Source organism: Syngnathoides biaculeatus, chromosome 11 (genome assembly GCF_019802595.1).
Source record: "Syngnathoides biaculeatus isolate LvHL_M chromosome 11, ASM1980259v1, whole genome shotgun sequence".
In the NCBI taxonomy this organism is placed as follows: Eukaryota; Metazoa; Chordata; class Actinopteri; order Syngnathiformes; family Syngnathidae; genus Syngnathoides; species Syngnathoides biaculeatus.
The window spans coordinates 28,799,494-28,815,754 of NC_084650.1; the positions used below are offsets into that span (position 1 = coordinate 28,799,494).

At 43.2% G+C, this 16,261-nt stretch overlaps 3 protein-coding genes across 9 annotated transcripts; 2 read left to right on the plus strand and 1 right to left on the minus strand.

Annotated features, from left to right (window-relative positions):
- Positions 1–1,309: 1,309 nt before the first annotated feature.
- On the plus strand, positions 1,310–2,728 carry timm8a (translocase of inner mitochondrial membrane 8 homolog A (yeast)). The gene is made up of 2 exons (XM_061834718.1): positions 1,310–1,550; positions 2,470–2,728. Exons 1-2 carry the CDS (start codon positions 1,323–1,325, stop codon positions 2,629–2,631), a joined length of 390 nt encoding a protein of 129 aa, XP_061690702.1. The 5' UTR covers positions 1,310–1,322; the 3' UTR covers positions 2,632–2,728.
- Positions 2,729–2,964: 236 nt separating this feature from the next.
- Positions 2,965–9,446, minus strand: zgc:101583 (uncharacterized protein LOC494104 homolog). Of its 5 annotated transcripts, none has more exons than XM_061834714.1 (6): positions 9,151–9,446; positions 8,755–8,887; positions 7,454–7,510; positions 7,071–7,161; positions 5,606–5,766; positions 2,965–4,939 (listed from the first exon to the last, which is right to left on the minus strand). In XM_061834714.1, the coding sequence occupies exons 2-6, from the start codon at positions 8,885–8,887 to the stop codon at positions 4,302–4,304; spliced, it is 1,080 nt and encodes a 359-aa protein (XP_061690698.1). In that variant the 5' UTR covers positions 9,151–9,446; the 3' UTR covers positions 2,965–4,301. The 5 variants fall into 5 exon arrangements, with proteins under 5 accessions (XP_061690698.1, XP_061690699.1, XP_061690697.1 ...); XM_061834715.1 differs by lacking the exon at positions 9,151–9,446 and adding an exon at positions 8,975–9,113; XM_061834713.1 differs by lacking the exon at positions 9,151–9,446 and having other exon boundaries at positions 8,755–8,914.
- mars2 (methionyl-tRNA synthetase 2, mitochondrial) lies at positions 8,993–12,580 on the plus strand. Of its 3 annotated transcripts, none has more exons than XM_061834712.1 (4): positions 8,993–9,100; positions 9,934–10,106; positions 10,174–10,508; positions 10,856–12,580. In XM_061834712.1, the coding sequence occupies exons 2-4, from the start codon at positions 10,058–10,060 to the stop codon at positions 12,041–12,043; spliced, it is 1,572 nt and encodes a 523-aa protein (XP_061690696.1). In that variant the 5' UTR covers positions 8,993–9,100; positions 9,934–10,057; the 3' UTR covers positions 12,044–12,580. The 3 variants fall into 3 exon arrangements, with proteins under 3 accessions (XP_061690696.1, XP_061690695.1, XP_061690694.1); XM_061834711.1 differs by lacking the exon at positions 8,993–9,100 and adding an exon at positions 9,581–9,680; XM_061834710.1 differs by lacking the exon at positions 8,993–9,100 and having other exon boundaries at positions 9,627–10,106.
- Positions 12,581–16,261: the final 3,681 nt, after the last annotated feature.

Consider the following 16,261-nt stretch of genomic DNA (forward strand, 5'->3'; position numbering starts at 1 on the left):
AAAAATTTGGAAGGGATTTGGAAATTGTTATTTTCTCAGCAAAATTTGTCAAGGTTCATGACAAAGGATGAAGACTTCATTATTTCAGACAAATCTAATGATGATGAACTGTGATGGCATGTCCATTTTTTCATACACTGTTTTTCAAAATCCTTCCAAAACTCAAACAACAATGGACAAATATAAATGTATCATTGTCTCTTACGCAATCCCACAAAAAGTGCATCATCATCCAAGTCAGTGAGGCTACAAATTGACATTGCAAAGGAAAATGTTGTGCAGTGAGTTCTCTTACGTTACGTTGAAATGCAATACTGGGAAGAACACAACCACATTTTACGCCGATGTATGTAATCCATCCATATATGTGCATGAATAAAAGGGGTGGAGGGGGAACAGTGAAGGTCCAGGGAGGAGAGATAGTGAGGGTGGACGACTTCAAATATTTAGGGTCAACAATAAAGAGCAATGGTGAGTGTGGTAAGGAAGTGAAGAAACATGTCCAAGCGGGATGGAACAGTTGGCGAAAGGTGTCTGGTGTGTTATGTGACAGAAGAGTATCTGCCAGGCTGAAGGGCAAAGTTTGTAAAACAGTGGTGAGGCCGGCCATGATGTACGGATTAGAGACGGTGGCGCTGAAGAAACAACAGGAAGCAGAATTTGAGGTAGCAGAAAATAAGATGCTGAGGTTCTCGCTTGGATGGAGCAGGTTAGATAGGATTAGAAATGAGCTCATTAGAGGGACAGCCAAAGTTGGATGTTTTGGAGACAAGGTTCGAGAGAGCAGATTTAGATGTCCAGATGCGAGAGAGTGAGTGTATTGGTAGAGGGGTGCTGAGGATGGAGCTTCCATGCAAAAGAGCGACAGGAATACCAACGAGAAGGTTGATGGATGTTGTGAGGGAAGACATGAGGACAGTGTTAGAGAGGAAGATGCACGAGATAGTCTTAGATGGGAAAAAGATGACACGATGTGGCGACCCCTAACGGGACAAGCCAAAAAGTTCAATTTCTTTCAAGAAGACAAAGAAAATGAACTTTGACTAAGCAAATATATATTTGTGTAAATAGAACATGGAAAGAGAGATGATGGGATTATTTACAGCAGAGGTTTTACATTTTACAAAACATGTTTACAAAACTAAAGCATATCGTGAAGACTGACTTAAATTAAAACAAAAAAGATACAGTCCAAGATATATTTGCAGGTATCTTGCTCGAGGTTTACAAGTGGAAGGACGTTGTCGAAACGTGTTTGAGTTTCATCACATCAGGGTGATGTGGAATGAAATATGAGGTAAGATAACGTCACACGAGGGACCATGCGATTGGTCCGTCTGCTTCCGGTCTTTCAGCGGCTCACATCCACGAGAAGGTCAGCAACATTAGTAACACAAGTCACGCTTCGGGGGTGGATTTTTTTTTTTTTCGATTCGACGATGGACGGAAAAGCGACGAGCGCGGACCCTCAGCTCCAGCATTTCATCGAAATTGAGTCTCAAAAGCAAAAGTTTCAGCAGCTGGTGCACCAAATGACGGAAGTATGCTGGGTAAGTTGTGGAGCTCCCCAGCTAGCCTTGACGCGGTATTGAGTTTCCCCACTTAGTTTCCAGGCAGGACACGCCCTGCTCCAATCTTAGTGGCTACAAGACGCGCGCCGCTGCACTATGATTGGCTGCTCTATCCAAGTTGAACACCAGCCCGGAAAAGAACGGGACCGCAGTGTGGGCACTAACCCTAACCTCAACCCGTCCTTAGCCGCCTTGAACCCCAACCCTAACAAACTTCTTTGTTTTCATTTCTTACAAACGTGCTACATGTTTGGGACCGCCATACCGTGACGTCTGCCGAGCCGGCTCTTCCCTCGACGAAGAAGCCAATAATGTTGCAGTGGGGCGCGTCCTGCCTAGAAATTGTGTGGGAATCCCGATAACGCAGCTTTGACAGTGGTGGGCTAGTAGACTTCTCTCATTTTATTTGTGGGGGTGGGGGTCACATTACATCATTAAGAATTACTTTATATCGCGCAGCACATACTAAGATGTAGGCTACACGACCAGGTGCAAATGCAAAGCGGTCCCCGAGCTCAATTATGCGCATCGAGTATTGCTAAATCTAAGTAGCAAGCCCAATCGCATTACTGCCTACAAATGGTAACATTGTGACTTGATTGCTAACCCGTTCGATTTTTTTTAGTACAGTAAATGAATGAGAAGTTTGGTAAGGATTCGCGGTCGGCGTTTAACTGGTATGTGACGTGTCCATGCGCTGAAATTCTGAGCAATGTGCTTGTCTTTTTTGTGAGTTGATAAGTTAGATGTTTGTGAAACTTTTGGGGGAAAAAATAAATTAGACTAAAGCTCAGTGACTTGCTTCTGTTTAACAGCAACAGACATCCCATACGTCCTCTTTAGGTCTTATTCGATACGTTAATTGGCTTACTGTATTTATTTTCTTTATCTGTTAAAGGAGAAATGCATGGACAAACCAGGGCCCAAGCTGGACTCCAGGACAGACACGTGCTTCGTCAACTGCGTGGAGAGATTCATCGACACCAGCCAGTTCATCCTGAACAGACTGGAACAGACTCAGCGAAGTCGAGAATCCTTCTCGGACAGCATGGTGGACTAAATGTGTGCTTAGGGACACGACCACGTTTGGATCTGACATGTAAAAACAGTGTTTTGTTAAAAGTGCCTCATATAAATAACATGTTTTACCGCTTTGACTTTCAAGACTGCTCTGTCGCCGGCATTTTCTTTTTTTGTGTCAACATGGAACTGAGTTCAGTGAACCCCGTGGCTGTCATCTGATTTTGCAAACGGAAAACATTTTCGGAGGCAAAGCAAACATGCAAGACGACGTGCCCGTCAGCCACAAACACTGGAGGTCAGGTTTATAGTAAGCCGACACCTTAACTGCTTAATTTAAACCTTTGGATTGTACATAGTGTGTGAAATAAAGTTGCCAGTGATTCAGCCATTTATGCTTTTTGTATGTAAAATACACAAAGTCAACAGGAGGAACATTCTTCTTTGGTCATGTGAGATGTTACAATCATCAGAAGATAGAATGTGATTGAAGTGCAGAAAAAACAACAACATACAAACAAGATGTGTTACATTCTAAAGCTAGAAAGCGCTATGGTAGAACTTCAAACTATGGACTGACTTCCTGTATGGCGGGGCTTCTCAAATAGTGGGGTGCAACCTGCGATGTGGGGGGGAAGACCCTGAAGAACACAATTAACGACATGAATCAATTCCTTCTTTATCATAAGTTGATTTATAGTGCTTTCTTTTATATGTTCTTCAATGTTTGTAAGGATGAGATTATTCTTTATATACAATGTTGCAGTTACGTAAGAGAGGTGTACTTAGGGGTGGGGCTTAAATTTTGCACATTTGCATGACCTCATTGCAGGCGGGTGTCTGAGGATCAACATTGTGTTTACTCTTTCATGCACTTTTTTTTGTTGTTGTTTGAAAGGAGAACAGCAACAACTCTAATCCTAGCAGATGGAAAATATCCCCCGGAATTTAGTAAAATGGACACTTTAGAGCCGAAAAGACTGCTGGAGTCCAAATAATTTTTTTTGTCTTTTTCATTGGAGAAAAGGAATTTTAAAGCAGTAATAAACAGGTACAAGAGGAAGAAAAGTAAAAAAAGGAGCTGGAGGGATGCAAATCAATGAAGTACATAAAAGGGAAGAAACCATCAGTGGAGTTTGCATGTTCTCCCCGTGCCTGTGTGGGTTTTCTCTGGGTACTCTGGTTTTCGTCCCAAGATCCAAAACGTAGGTTCATTGAAGACTCGAATTTGAATGTGTGCGCAAATGGTTGTTTGAATGCCCAGCCATTGGTTGGCGACCAGGACTCCAAATTGAAACACTTTATGAAGCTGGAGGGAAACTAAACCATTCCCACACAGCAGAATGAGCACGCTCAACTTTCATCTTTTACCGAAAAAGAGATGAATTGGGGGAGATGCCTGCAAAAAAGATGGGAAGGAAACAAGAAAAGTGGGTTTCAGCAAAGGGAGGTAGGGTGCAGTTAAAAAAAAAAAAAAAAAAAACTTCCAGAAGAAAGGAGAGAGGGAGGGAACAAAGAAAAGATAAAGTTCAGGAAGGAGCGGCCTACAAAAAAAAATAAAATATCTTTTTTTTTTTTTTTGGTATGCCGGTTGGACAGTGGGAGGAAAAAGAATACGGTCAATTTATGCAAAAATTTCCGACACCCCAAAGGGTGCACATACATACGTGTATTTTTTTTTTTTTCTCCCACTGTACGCCTGCTTTTACTTTAGCGGTCTTTCTCTTGTTCCGAGGCCCACCCATCTTTGGTGCCTCCCCGCAAGGGCGGGTTCACATTCCCCTCAGCATGAATGTCGTGGCCAAAGAGGGCCGCGTAAGGCTGGGGCCCCTGGCATGAGTCTCGGGGCCCCTTCTTCAGGTAGAGGGGCACAGAGTCCCAGCTGAAGGTGATGTCCTTGAAGGCGTGTAGCATGAAGATGCCCAGCACGATGGTGAGGAAGCCGCTGATGGTGCCCACCACGGCATTCAGGCTCATCCGCAGCCACTCCCTGAAGAGGATGGCGGAGCAGGCGATCACAGACGTAGTGAAGAACACGTAATAGATGGGCGTGACGATGGAGGTGTTGAAGATGTCCAGGGCCTTGTTTAGGTAGCTGATCTGGATGCTGACGCACAGCACCAGGCAGACCAGCAAGGACCAGAAGAGGGGCTCCCTTAGCACAGCGGTCCCGGCGACCAGTTCTTTAATACCGATGCCCAGACCCTTGACGCAAGACACGGACAGGGAGCCGATGACGGAGCAGATCGTGATGTAGACCAGCACGTTCTTCTGTCCGAAGCGCGGCACCACCGCTAAGATAAGCACCAAGCTGCTGCCCACAACACACGCCGCAAACGCAATGAAACCTAGTGGGGAGCATTAGACAAAAAACATTTGTATTCTGTAGAGGTGACAAAGTACTCGCCATCAGTAGTATAGATACTTGTGTAAAAAAGACATGTGTACTCAGTCCTGCAGTAAATAGCAAAAATCCTTGACAGATGTTATAAGTTGGTGGCAAAGCACTTCTTTTGTTAGAGTGAAGTGCCACAAATCACTTCAGCAATGTTCCTTGTCACCAAGATGCCTTATGATGGGAGCAAGGCACTACTTTTGTCTAAATAAAGTGCTACAAAGTACTCCTTTTGTCTGACTGAATCTCATAAGCTCACGTTAGGAAAGTTTACTGGCATCAAGGTGGTGGCAGAGCACTATTTTTGTCTAAATGAAGCTCCTCAATTTACTTAAACATTGTGGCCTTGTACTAAAATGCCAAAAGAATGCTTGAGGATACCTATCCTGGGTATTTAATCTCTGACTCTCACCTCCTTTTTTGTGTCTGGCTCTCTTGTTGCTGGTCCTCGTCGCATTTTTCCCTCAGCGTCAAAAAATACTTTTTAATGAAGAGCATGGATGTGAAATTGCAAGTAATAGTAACAAGTAACTAGTCATCTAAAGAATAAGGATAAGTCAAGTCACAGGACCATAAGAATCAACTCAAGTACAGCTAAGTACCGGTATTCCTACCTCACCTGGGTCTTTCAGCTTTTGTGCCATGGCGCTGAGGGACGCCACCTCCTCTTCCTGCGGGGCGTGCACCACCATGACGGTGGAGCCCAGCACGCATAGCAGGCAGCCCAATTTGCCGTGCGCGTTCAGACGCTCGTTCAGGAAGTACGACGACAGCACGGCACTGTGGACAAACACGCCGGACAACTTCTCACAAACGCTTCCTCTTTAGCTGCAAAGGATGTGCTGGTTTTCATTCTTTTTTTTTTTTACCATTACGGCTACACTGAAACCAAGAATAGAATGCCACTTAAAACAGGGTCAGAACTGGACAGGAACAATGTAATGCAATTATCAGACTCAAGACCGAATAATTGGAGTAAAAGCAACAGGAAGAATATGAGATGAGTACTTCTGGTGTTAATAGAAGAAAACAATTCTTCTGTTTGGAGAAAAAAATGTTTAGGACAGTCAGTTATAGTAATATATATAGTATATAATAGTGATATGTGATTATTATAACAGTTATAATATTAACAGTAAAATATGTTTTTATTTTTCCAAGAATTAGGGGACTAAAGATGTGAGATATTATAAGAAATCAATTCTACTGCAAGAATACCAAAATAAAATGATTGAAATAAAATTGTCAAAATTCAAATTTTTTTTTTTACATTAATCTATTTATAATACTACCCATTTTCTTAGCCGCTTATCAAGGGTCGCAGGGAGCCTATTCCAGCTGTCAACGGGCAGGAGGCGGGGTACACCCAATCACAGGTCACATGGAGACTAACAGGCACACTCACAATCACACCTAGGGGCAATTTGGAGTGTCCAATTAATGTTGCATGTTTTTGGGATGTTGGAGGAAAACAGTGCCCGGAGAAAAACCCACGCGGGCACGGGGAGAACATGCAAACTCCACACCGGCGGGCTGTGATTTGAACCTTGGACCTCAGAACTGTGAGGCCAACACTTTACAGCTCCTCCAATGTGCCATCCTTTATAATACTACCTCCACCCCCAAAAAATATTTTATAAGTATCAAGTCAATTCATTTCAAGAAAAAAAAAAAACATTCAAGCAGTACAGTTGTAATTTTACAATTTCAAAAAATAAAGGCTAAAATTGTATGTTTAATGATTGTGAATTGTAAAATAATACAACAATTATTATTATTGCAATAAAGTTGGAATATGATGAGAAAAATAAATGCATTTTTTACATCATAATTTAATTGAAAACAATTGGGAAAACCAAGTTAGTTTCTTTAAATAAAAATATATATTATAGGAATAAAATAGGTTACAGTAGTAATAGTGCGAGAAGAATTCTTGCAAACAAAGTCTTCAAATTAGGAGGGGCAGGGTATAATTTTGAGGAAAGTCATAACGTTAACAAAACAAAAAGATTTTACCATGATGATGATGATACCATGACACGATCGCTTATAACTACCGCGTCAAAGCAAAAGACGTCACGTACCTTACAAGCACACTCAAAGCTCCCAGGGGGGTGACGAGCGTGGCGGGGGCAAACGCGTACGCGGCAAAGTTGGCGGCCTCGCCGACTCCCACTGGAACAAAATCATTTAGCGTTTACGTCTCGGTTCTTCTTCAAAGCTAACGTTTGCACAAACGTGTGCGCTCACAACAAAGAAGACGATGTTGTGACAGCCGGTGAGGAGCAGCTAATTAAAACCTCGTATGAAAGTCTAACTTTGTCATTGTCTATGTGGCGTATGCAAAATAAACAATGCCTAAGTCCAGTTCAGTTGTATTTATTTGATTTTATTGTACAATACACGTATTATTACCACCATATATATTTTCTAGAAAGCATGACTTGTGAAAATATCATCCACTTACTTGAAATGAGCCCCGCCCACCAGAGCCATTCTTTTAGGTAAGCGTAGCCGCCTTGACCTGGGCACATCGTAGATAGTCTTACGTAATAATAACAAACCACTAAACACTGACACTAAAGCTTCTTCTAGGAATTCTGGAGTGTAATTGGACAGGTTTGTACAAGGAACTTTCCTTTACTGTATGTCCTCCATGGCATTATTGATTGCGTTTTTATTTCATTTTTACCATTTAAAAACAAAACAAATATGTAACTTTAATATTTTTCTTGGGGGGAGGGGATTGCTTCATTTTATTGACAACGGTATTGACAATTGCATTGTAATATTATGACAGAGTCAAAATATGATAACAGAAAGTGATCATGAAATTATGTGATTTTTGGATTAGTGGATGAAAATAAAGTTGTAAAATAATATAAATTTTTAAACCAAGAATATAATAAATCATAAAAATATGAGGAAAAAATGTCTTATTTTTACAAAAATAACATGGAAGAAAAAAAGATTTTTTTTTTTACAAAAATAATGGAATTATGGTAGCAGATGTGTGTTTTATTGTGAGAAAAGTTTTAATATTTTGAGAATACAGTCGAAGATTTAAATAAATAGTAATTATGAAATTGCATGAATAGTAAGTGGAGATTTTCAGAATATATAAAAATACAGAATATAAAATACATTCATTTTTTTCACAAGAAGTCATGAAATTAATGAATTACAATAAAACAATTTCAAGAATAAAACCACTAGATGTATTTTTAGGATAGCAAATTCTTAATTTTACAAAAGTAAATTACAGAAATGTGTATTTTGTCATTCAAATGATTGTAATGTTCAATTTATTGAGCATGAAGTCAAAATAAATCAAATTTAATTAATTAATTTAATTTCATTCAAAAAGATCACATTGTGAGAATTGAATCATAAGAAGAGAAGAGAGAATAATTTTTTGATTTTTTTTGACAAGTAATTGTAATTTTAAAAGGTCTAAATATACAAATCATATCAATTTAAAAAAAATACCAGAGTGTGTTTGTGTTTTAAGTTCCAACATTTTATTTGAATGACGTAAAAAATGTTCAATGATTAGTTTTTGTTTTTTTTTGGACAAAATATAGCCGTAGGTTTACAAAAACTCTTCAGACTTATGCTATGACGAAGTAATGTAAGAAAAGAAAAAGAAAAAATAATGTCAGCGTAACAGTTAGTGTGTTCTTAGAAAGTTTTTGGTTTTGCGTTGTCCCCGTTTGTTGGCCAACAGATAAACATGATTTGGAACGGTGCTTCGGGGCGTTGGCTTACCTGCTCGCATGGAGCCCTTGCCGGCCAATCGCAGCAGGCCTTTCTTCTTCAGAATGAAACTACCGCCGATAAAAACACTGGAGGACACGGCCAGGCAGAGGCCGATATAGAAGTCCACGCGGCCCGCTTCCATCTGACGGGGGAATCGACAGCATAACATGCCAAAGAAGCTGTGTCACAAACGCAAACATGTTCTCACAGGATAAAGGAAAATGCTCACGGGCCATGTTTCCACATCACATGACAGCCAGCCAGCCAGCCAGCCTCCACCCCCTTCGGGGTCTCAAAACTACTTTTGACCACTCAATCACGAGTGGGGAAGACAAACAACACGGCAAATTTGAACGTAAGGTCTTCCGTTCATGGAGAATATTGCCCCAAAATGAGTGATTGTACCTGGGAACTCACGTCCACCCCATCCGCGTTCCTCCCCGTCGCGGCAGCCACACTCCGCGGAGCGACTGGATCATAGTCATGTGGCCCGTGACCTGACACGTGACGCCGATAAATGAACAGTAGACTGTGTGTTCTCCGCTATGTCTCTGCTTTGCGGGGCCCACCTCAAAACAACTAGCGCCATTACTTGTAAATTCGGGCCACTAATCAATAAGATTACTGTATACGAATTTAGTATAAATTTTACAAGGGAAAGTTGAAATTTCAAACACAGCTTGGGCGTAATATACAAAGATATTTCAAACGTATGACACATAGACGGTCATTTTGTCAGTAAAAATTAATAATGTAAAAACAAAGTTTGCATATTGGAATTCAGACTTCCCAGTGGACCGTGAAAGCACCGTTGTTCCCTAAACCCAATTTGATTGGCTAGTTGGTAGTCACGCGTGTTGGTTAAGCATCGATTTGATTGGAAGAATGGTATATTGTAATCCGGAAGAAAAGCCAACCTTGGGAAGCGCTGTTTGGTGACGATTTTAACATTTAACTATTTTACGTGTTCAAGGGTGATATTCCGGTAATCATGTATCTTGTCGGGGTGTTTTTTTACGTTACGTATGGTTGCGCAAACTAAACACGTCTTTTCGCATAACATTACTGTCACAGCAAGGGCTGTCATTGAAAAATGAGGAACCCTTTTCGCACCATCACAAGAAGCTGTAAACCGCTTGTCATCTGGCGACAAAGGGCCTTTTTATCATTATGCTCAACTCAAAGCAGGGTGAAGAGCACGACCGGCGAGGTGTGCAAAGAGGAAAGAAGCATCTACATAACCACCCCCATCTTCTATGTCAATGCGTCTCCTCATCTGGGCCACCTGTATTCAGCACTTTTAGCCGACTGCATGCACAGATACAAGCTTCTACAGGGATTCAGGTCGAGGTTTGCTACAGGCAAGTTAGCCTTTTACTGGACAACTCCAGAGTACTAGACCTTTTAATAGCGTGTTGTCTATTTCAGGCACAGACGAGCACGGTTTAAAAATCCAACAGGCGGCTGATATGGCAGGAGAAGACCCTCTGACTTTCTGCACCAGCGTTTCCCAGAGATTCCGCCAGGTCTTCGGCAGGTGCGACGTGTCCTTCACGGACTACATCAGGACCACCGAGGAGCGCCATCGGCGGGCCGTGGAGCACTTCTGGTGCGTGCTGCGCGACAAAGGGCTCATCTATAAGGGCAGCTACGAGGGCTGGTACTCCACGCCAGACGAGAGCTTCCTCACGCCGACGCAGGTGGCCGACGCCGTGGACACGCTGGGCCAGCCCATCAAAGTATCGCTGGAGAGTGGTCACAAGGTCTGTCCTCAAAAATCAGAGTTAAGGGAGACTTCTGGCTTTCATAGGCTGCTTTTTTCCCCCTCAAGTGCAGTGGTTTCTTGTGTAGTATCAAATTAGAGGTACAAGATGGAGCCTAAGATGGCAGAACCCCCCCCCCCCAGATCATATTCACCATGTATATGTCTTCATAATGAATATTTTAAAGGTCAGAGGCCTGATTTAAGACAATTTTGCATCAGATTGGCCCATGCCATTAGTCAAATGAGCTTTTGAGATTAGTCTGGGCACCCCTGGCATAGATGATGCTCCTACTGTTAAAAATCTACTCTGGCTTCATGATAAATGTTTATCACTATTTGTTTCAGGTAGAGTGGCTGAAAGAGGAAAACTACATGTTCCGTTTGTCGGCATTCCGAACTCAACTGCTCGATTGGCTCCGGAGAAACCCCAGAGCCATCCAGCCCGACCACTTCCTCCAGGTTGTTCTCAGGTGGCTGCAGGACGACCTTCCGGACCTGTCCGTGTCCCGCCCAAGAAGTCGCCTCCAGTGGGGGATTCCTGTGCCGGGGGATTCCGAGCACACTGTCTACGTGTGGCTGGACGCTCTGGTCAACTACCTCACAGTGGCCGGTTACCCCGACGACCACGATCGCTGGTGGTGCGTTGCCCACCACATTGTCGGGAAAGACATCCTGAAATTCCACACCATCCATTGGCCGGCTTTCCTGCTCGGGGCGGAACTGGCACCCCCGCGGTCCGTACACGTGCACTCGCACTGGACAGTCAACGGCACCAAGATGTCTAAAAGTTTGGGGAATGTGGTCGATCCATTTGAGCGCACGCAGGCGTTCACCACCGACGGTTTAAGGTACTTCCTGCTGCGTCAAGGTGTGCCCGATTCCGACTGTGACTACACCGACCGAAAAGTCATCAAGCTGCTCAACGCCGAGTTGGCCGATTCCTTAGGCGGCCTTCTCAATCGCTGCACCGCTCCCGCTCTCAACCCCAACCAGACCTACCTGCCGTTCTGCACTCAGTCTTTTCCCAGGAATCCATACGGCAGAGCAGTACCAGAAGATTATCACATGCTGGATGCTGTGCAAAGCCTCCCCGCGTTGGTGGAGCGTCACTATGAGAGCCTGCATGTGTACAAAGCCCTGGAGGCCATCGCTTCCTGCGTGAGGCAAACCAACGGCTTCGTTCAGCGCCACGCACCTTGGAAGTTGAACAGGACGGATGATGGAGAGCGGCGCTGGTTGAACTCCATCATCTACGTCGCGCTGGAATGTTTGCGGATTTACGGGACCCTCCTGCAGCCCATCGTGCCGCGATTAGCTGACAGGCTGCTGTCCAGACTCGGCGTGCGAGCTGACGAGAGGAACTGGGCCGACCTGGAGTTCCTGCTGAGCTACCGCGGCAAATGCTGCCCCTTCCAGGGAAGAAAGCTAGGACACAACACGGGCGTGCTTTTCAACCGCCTGGACGATCCCGGTGGAGATGAGCAAAAGCCAAGGAATGTTAAAAAAAATGATCACCCCAAGGCACTGAATTGAGGAACCAGGTCCGGAACTACACTCATTAAAGGTCCCATGCCATCACCCCCCCCCCACCTTTATTATTGGGTTTGTAAGATCATTTGGATTGGAAATGCTCAGGATTACTTTTTCAAACTATTATAGTTGGTCTTTTTTCACCTGGCAATTAAAATATAAGAATTTATCATTCATATCCTGTATGTAAATATTCTTTGCTCTGATTAGATTCTGGTTGTTCTTAGTAAAGCTACAGAAAACTGCTTTGCTCCAATTGGCCCTTGGTGCTATCATGTTTGAAATCGTTTTATGTGGGTCTGTCATTGTAAAGGCAAATTCACCAAGCGTTGAATTATTGGCCCCACTAAAATGAAAATAAAAGAATGAAAAAAATCTTGGTGAGGCTCATCAACCACTCACGTTCACTTGAACAAAACCAGCACTCGCATGATTGAGTGAAAATGACTGCAAGCTTTGCTAATTTATCCACAGTTACATTATAAACTGTAAAAAGTATAATTTCTAGACTGAATTTGAGAGTCACTCACTTAAAAAGATCCATCCATCCATCCATTTTCTGAGCCCCTTAGCCTCACAAGGGTCGCAAGAGGGCCGGAGCAAATCCCAGCTATCTCTGGGGGAGGAGAAAGGGGTACACCCTGAACTGGTTGCCAGCCAATCGCAGAGCACATGTAGACAGACAACCACTCACACACGCAATCATACCTCAGCGCAATTTAGTCCCCCCAATGAATGCATGTTTTTGGAATGTGGGAGGAAACGGGAGTGCCCGGAGAAAACCCACACAGGCACGGGGAGAACATACAAACTCCACACAGGCGGGGCCGGAATTTGAACACCGGTCCTCAGAACTGTGAGGTCAACGCTTTACAATGCAACTAACTCGATTATAGACCACGTTTTCAGTATATTTTTATTGCTACATATCAAACAAGTTACCAGTAGGTGCAGTAGATTCTCAGAAAAGCAACAAGACCACATCTGTGCAGCATGGAGTCAAACAACTTGTGTCTCCTTTTAATTGTTATTCCACTCCAAGATTCCTTAAAGACATTCCACAATTCATTCACATTTCTTGGTTTTGCTTCAGCAACAGCCTTTTTCATGCCACCCCACAACTTCTCGATTGGATTAAGGTCCGGGGATTGAGCTGTTCACTCCATGACTAGCTTTGCTGTTTCGGAACCAGGACTTTGTTTATTAGTGTGTTCAGGGTCATTGTCTTGTTGAAACAACTTTTTCAAGGACATGTCATCTTCAGGATAAGGCATCAAAACCTCTTGAAATATTTTTATATGTGCAAACCAATCCATGGTCCCTGGTATGTGATAAATGGGCCCAGAGCCACAGTAGGAGAAACATGCCCATCCATATCATGGTGCTTGCACCACCATGCTTCACTGTAGGCTGGAGCTGATCATTGGCTGAGCCTTTGTCATTCAGGTTCATTTTGATGGTTGTCTCCAGTTTTCTGCCACGTGTCTCTGTCTCCAGTTTAAGGCTTTACAGGTAATTGTATCTGAACAGCCTAGAACGTTTTCCACCTCTTTCTAAGGATTCCCCACTCCAATCAAACTTTTAATCCAAGTACGCTGTTCTTCTGAACAATCTGTTGAACGTCCCATTTTCTTCAGGCTTTCAAGAAGAAATGTATGTTCAACAGGTGCTGGCTTCATCCTTAAATTGGGGCCACCTGATTCTTACTGATTTCCCAAAAGTGATGACCTCACTGTATGAATGTCACACTACTTTTTTTTCTAACACGACCCATTCAATAAATTGGCCCATTGCACAGCCTTAAATGTGTGTTTATCATGAATGCTGGGTCTTGTTGGTTTTCTGAGAATTGACTGCACCTGTTTGATGTAACAATAAAAAAAAAAATCTACCAGAAATGTGGATTAATCTGGTTAGTCACATTGGACTGCTATTATCTTGAACACTACTGTATATATTTTTTCACCGATCCCTTGATCAAATGCATGGGGTTCAGTCATGTGACATCTGGACTGATGAACTCAACTCAACACTGCCACATGCTGGTTGTGGGACATTATATCTCAAACTCCACTGTGGACTTTTAGTGGATAAGACTAAAGGTCACACACTGTCATTAAAGGTCACGTGTCATCCCAATAAAGATTTTAAAATAGTGAAATGATATCCTACCAGCCTATAACAGCCTTTTTCATTAGTTTTTTTTTTTTAAATAATTTGTTTGAAGTACTTCAAAAGCAAAGTACAGTATTTTTTTGGGTTACTTTTCAATCAGTTTTCATTACTTTTATCAGATAAGTTATTTGTGATCACTGCGGGCTTTTCTTTCATTAATCAATTTTACCCATGTGTGTGTTACCAACAACAAATAAACATAGCAGCACATTTGAAAACCATAGCAAATACACTCAAGCCTATAAAAATCCTTCCAAAAATTTAGAGCCACCATAGATCACATAGAAAATCTGTTGTCATTTAAAGGTCAAGTGTCATAAAATTTAAAAAAAAAATTTAGTTTGTTATAAATGAAAAACCCACAGCCAATATGGTCCCATGTGGTTTTTTTCGCCACAAAACGTGATTTTGACGTATACAGGTTTTTGTAACTCCCGCCATGAAAATCCTCTCAGGGATTTGTTTTCGAGAAGAAGCAGGAAGTGACATACAGGACAGAGGCGCCCCCTAGTGGACTCGTTTGTTTCCATTAGTTTTATCTCCGGGAAGGTAGCTCGTTGCGTGTTAGCCAAAATGCCGGCTCGTTACATTGCTGGACGTTGCTTGAACACTCGGGAGGATGGATTTACCATTCATATGTTTGCAAGAGATCCGGTTCGTTGTGAAAAATGGATTGCATGGGTGCACAGGACGAGAGCTTCGTGGGTTCTGAATGACAAGTAGGTGTTTACACAGCTACTAAAAAAAAAAAAAAATAGTTTGGTGCGGACCATGTAATTGGTCTCTCATAACGTAACAAAAGATCCACGTACGAAATATGTCGATGTGCGCGTTGGACGGCGTCGGGCTGCTGCGTGGATGGCGGAGAATCTGAAGAACCCAGCCAGGAATGTCTCAGTCAGCCTCGTGCGCGCAGTAATGCGCCCAGCTCAATAGTGTTCATCATACTGTGAACAACCCTCTAAAAGCAGCACACCTCGGCTCCATTATATGCCACCATGGTGCCGAAAATAAGCCACACGGGCTGAGGCGCCGCGTTCCGCGGTCACGGCTTCTGCGAAGGCTGCGCGTCGGCTTTGCGGACGGGGGCGGCTCTGAAGAACCCAGCCAAGAATGCGTCACTCAGCCGCGTGCGCGCAGTAAAGTGCCCCGACTCAACTGTGTCGTTCATCGCGTACTGCGGCGTCTATGAAGAACCCCCTAAAGCAGCACAGCTCGGCTCCGTCATAAGCCAAACCGGCCGGCTGCGATGAGCCACGATGGCTCATCTCCGCCGCGAAAGTGGATTGGATGTGGATGCGGTTTGGCCGTGATCGCATTTCATCTGAATATGGCTCGAAACAATAGTGTAATATTGCCCTGAGGGCTCGAAACAATATTGCCCTGGTAATTTCATTCGGTTGTGTCGTGTTCTCATTTTCGAAAATAGCTTCCGCGTCAGAAGGGGCGTGTTCGTCTCCCATAGTTAGAGTGCACCGCGTGGTTTCATTGGCGAATGTCCGGGTGACGTCACTTACAGAGGATGCAGCCAATATGGCGACCACATGGATATCGTAGTATGACACTTCTGCAACTTGCACATGGATGACGCGCACTCTGCTCACATTTATTTTTTCGTATGGATATTGAAGTGAATGTTATATGTATTTTTCATTGCAAAATCTATTTTAGAATGTTTATAGGGATGATACTTGATCTTTAAGTATTGGAGAAAGGCGTTATCAGCTCCAATTAGAACCTGGGCAGAAGACGTTCGTAGTCTAAAGCAGTGTCGAAACAGGTTCCACATTTCAAGACTGGAGAATACAGTTTTTGAATAAGGGGAAGTGGAGGACAACAGAGGTAAATAATGAAGAGGATTCAACATGACAACCAGTCACAATGGAGGGCTGTCAATCCTCATTGTGTAACGTCATCGGTAAGTCAATAGAAATCAGCCAAGATATCAGGAAGAGAATTGTGTATTTATAGAAGTGTGATTCACCGTTGGGCACATCATTACATTCAGGGGGAGTAAGGGGGAAGGTTGCAAGACTGAGAACACCA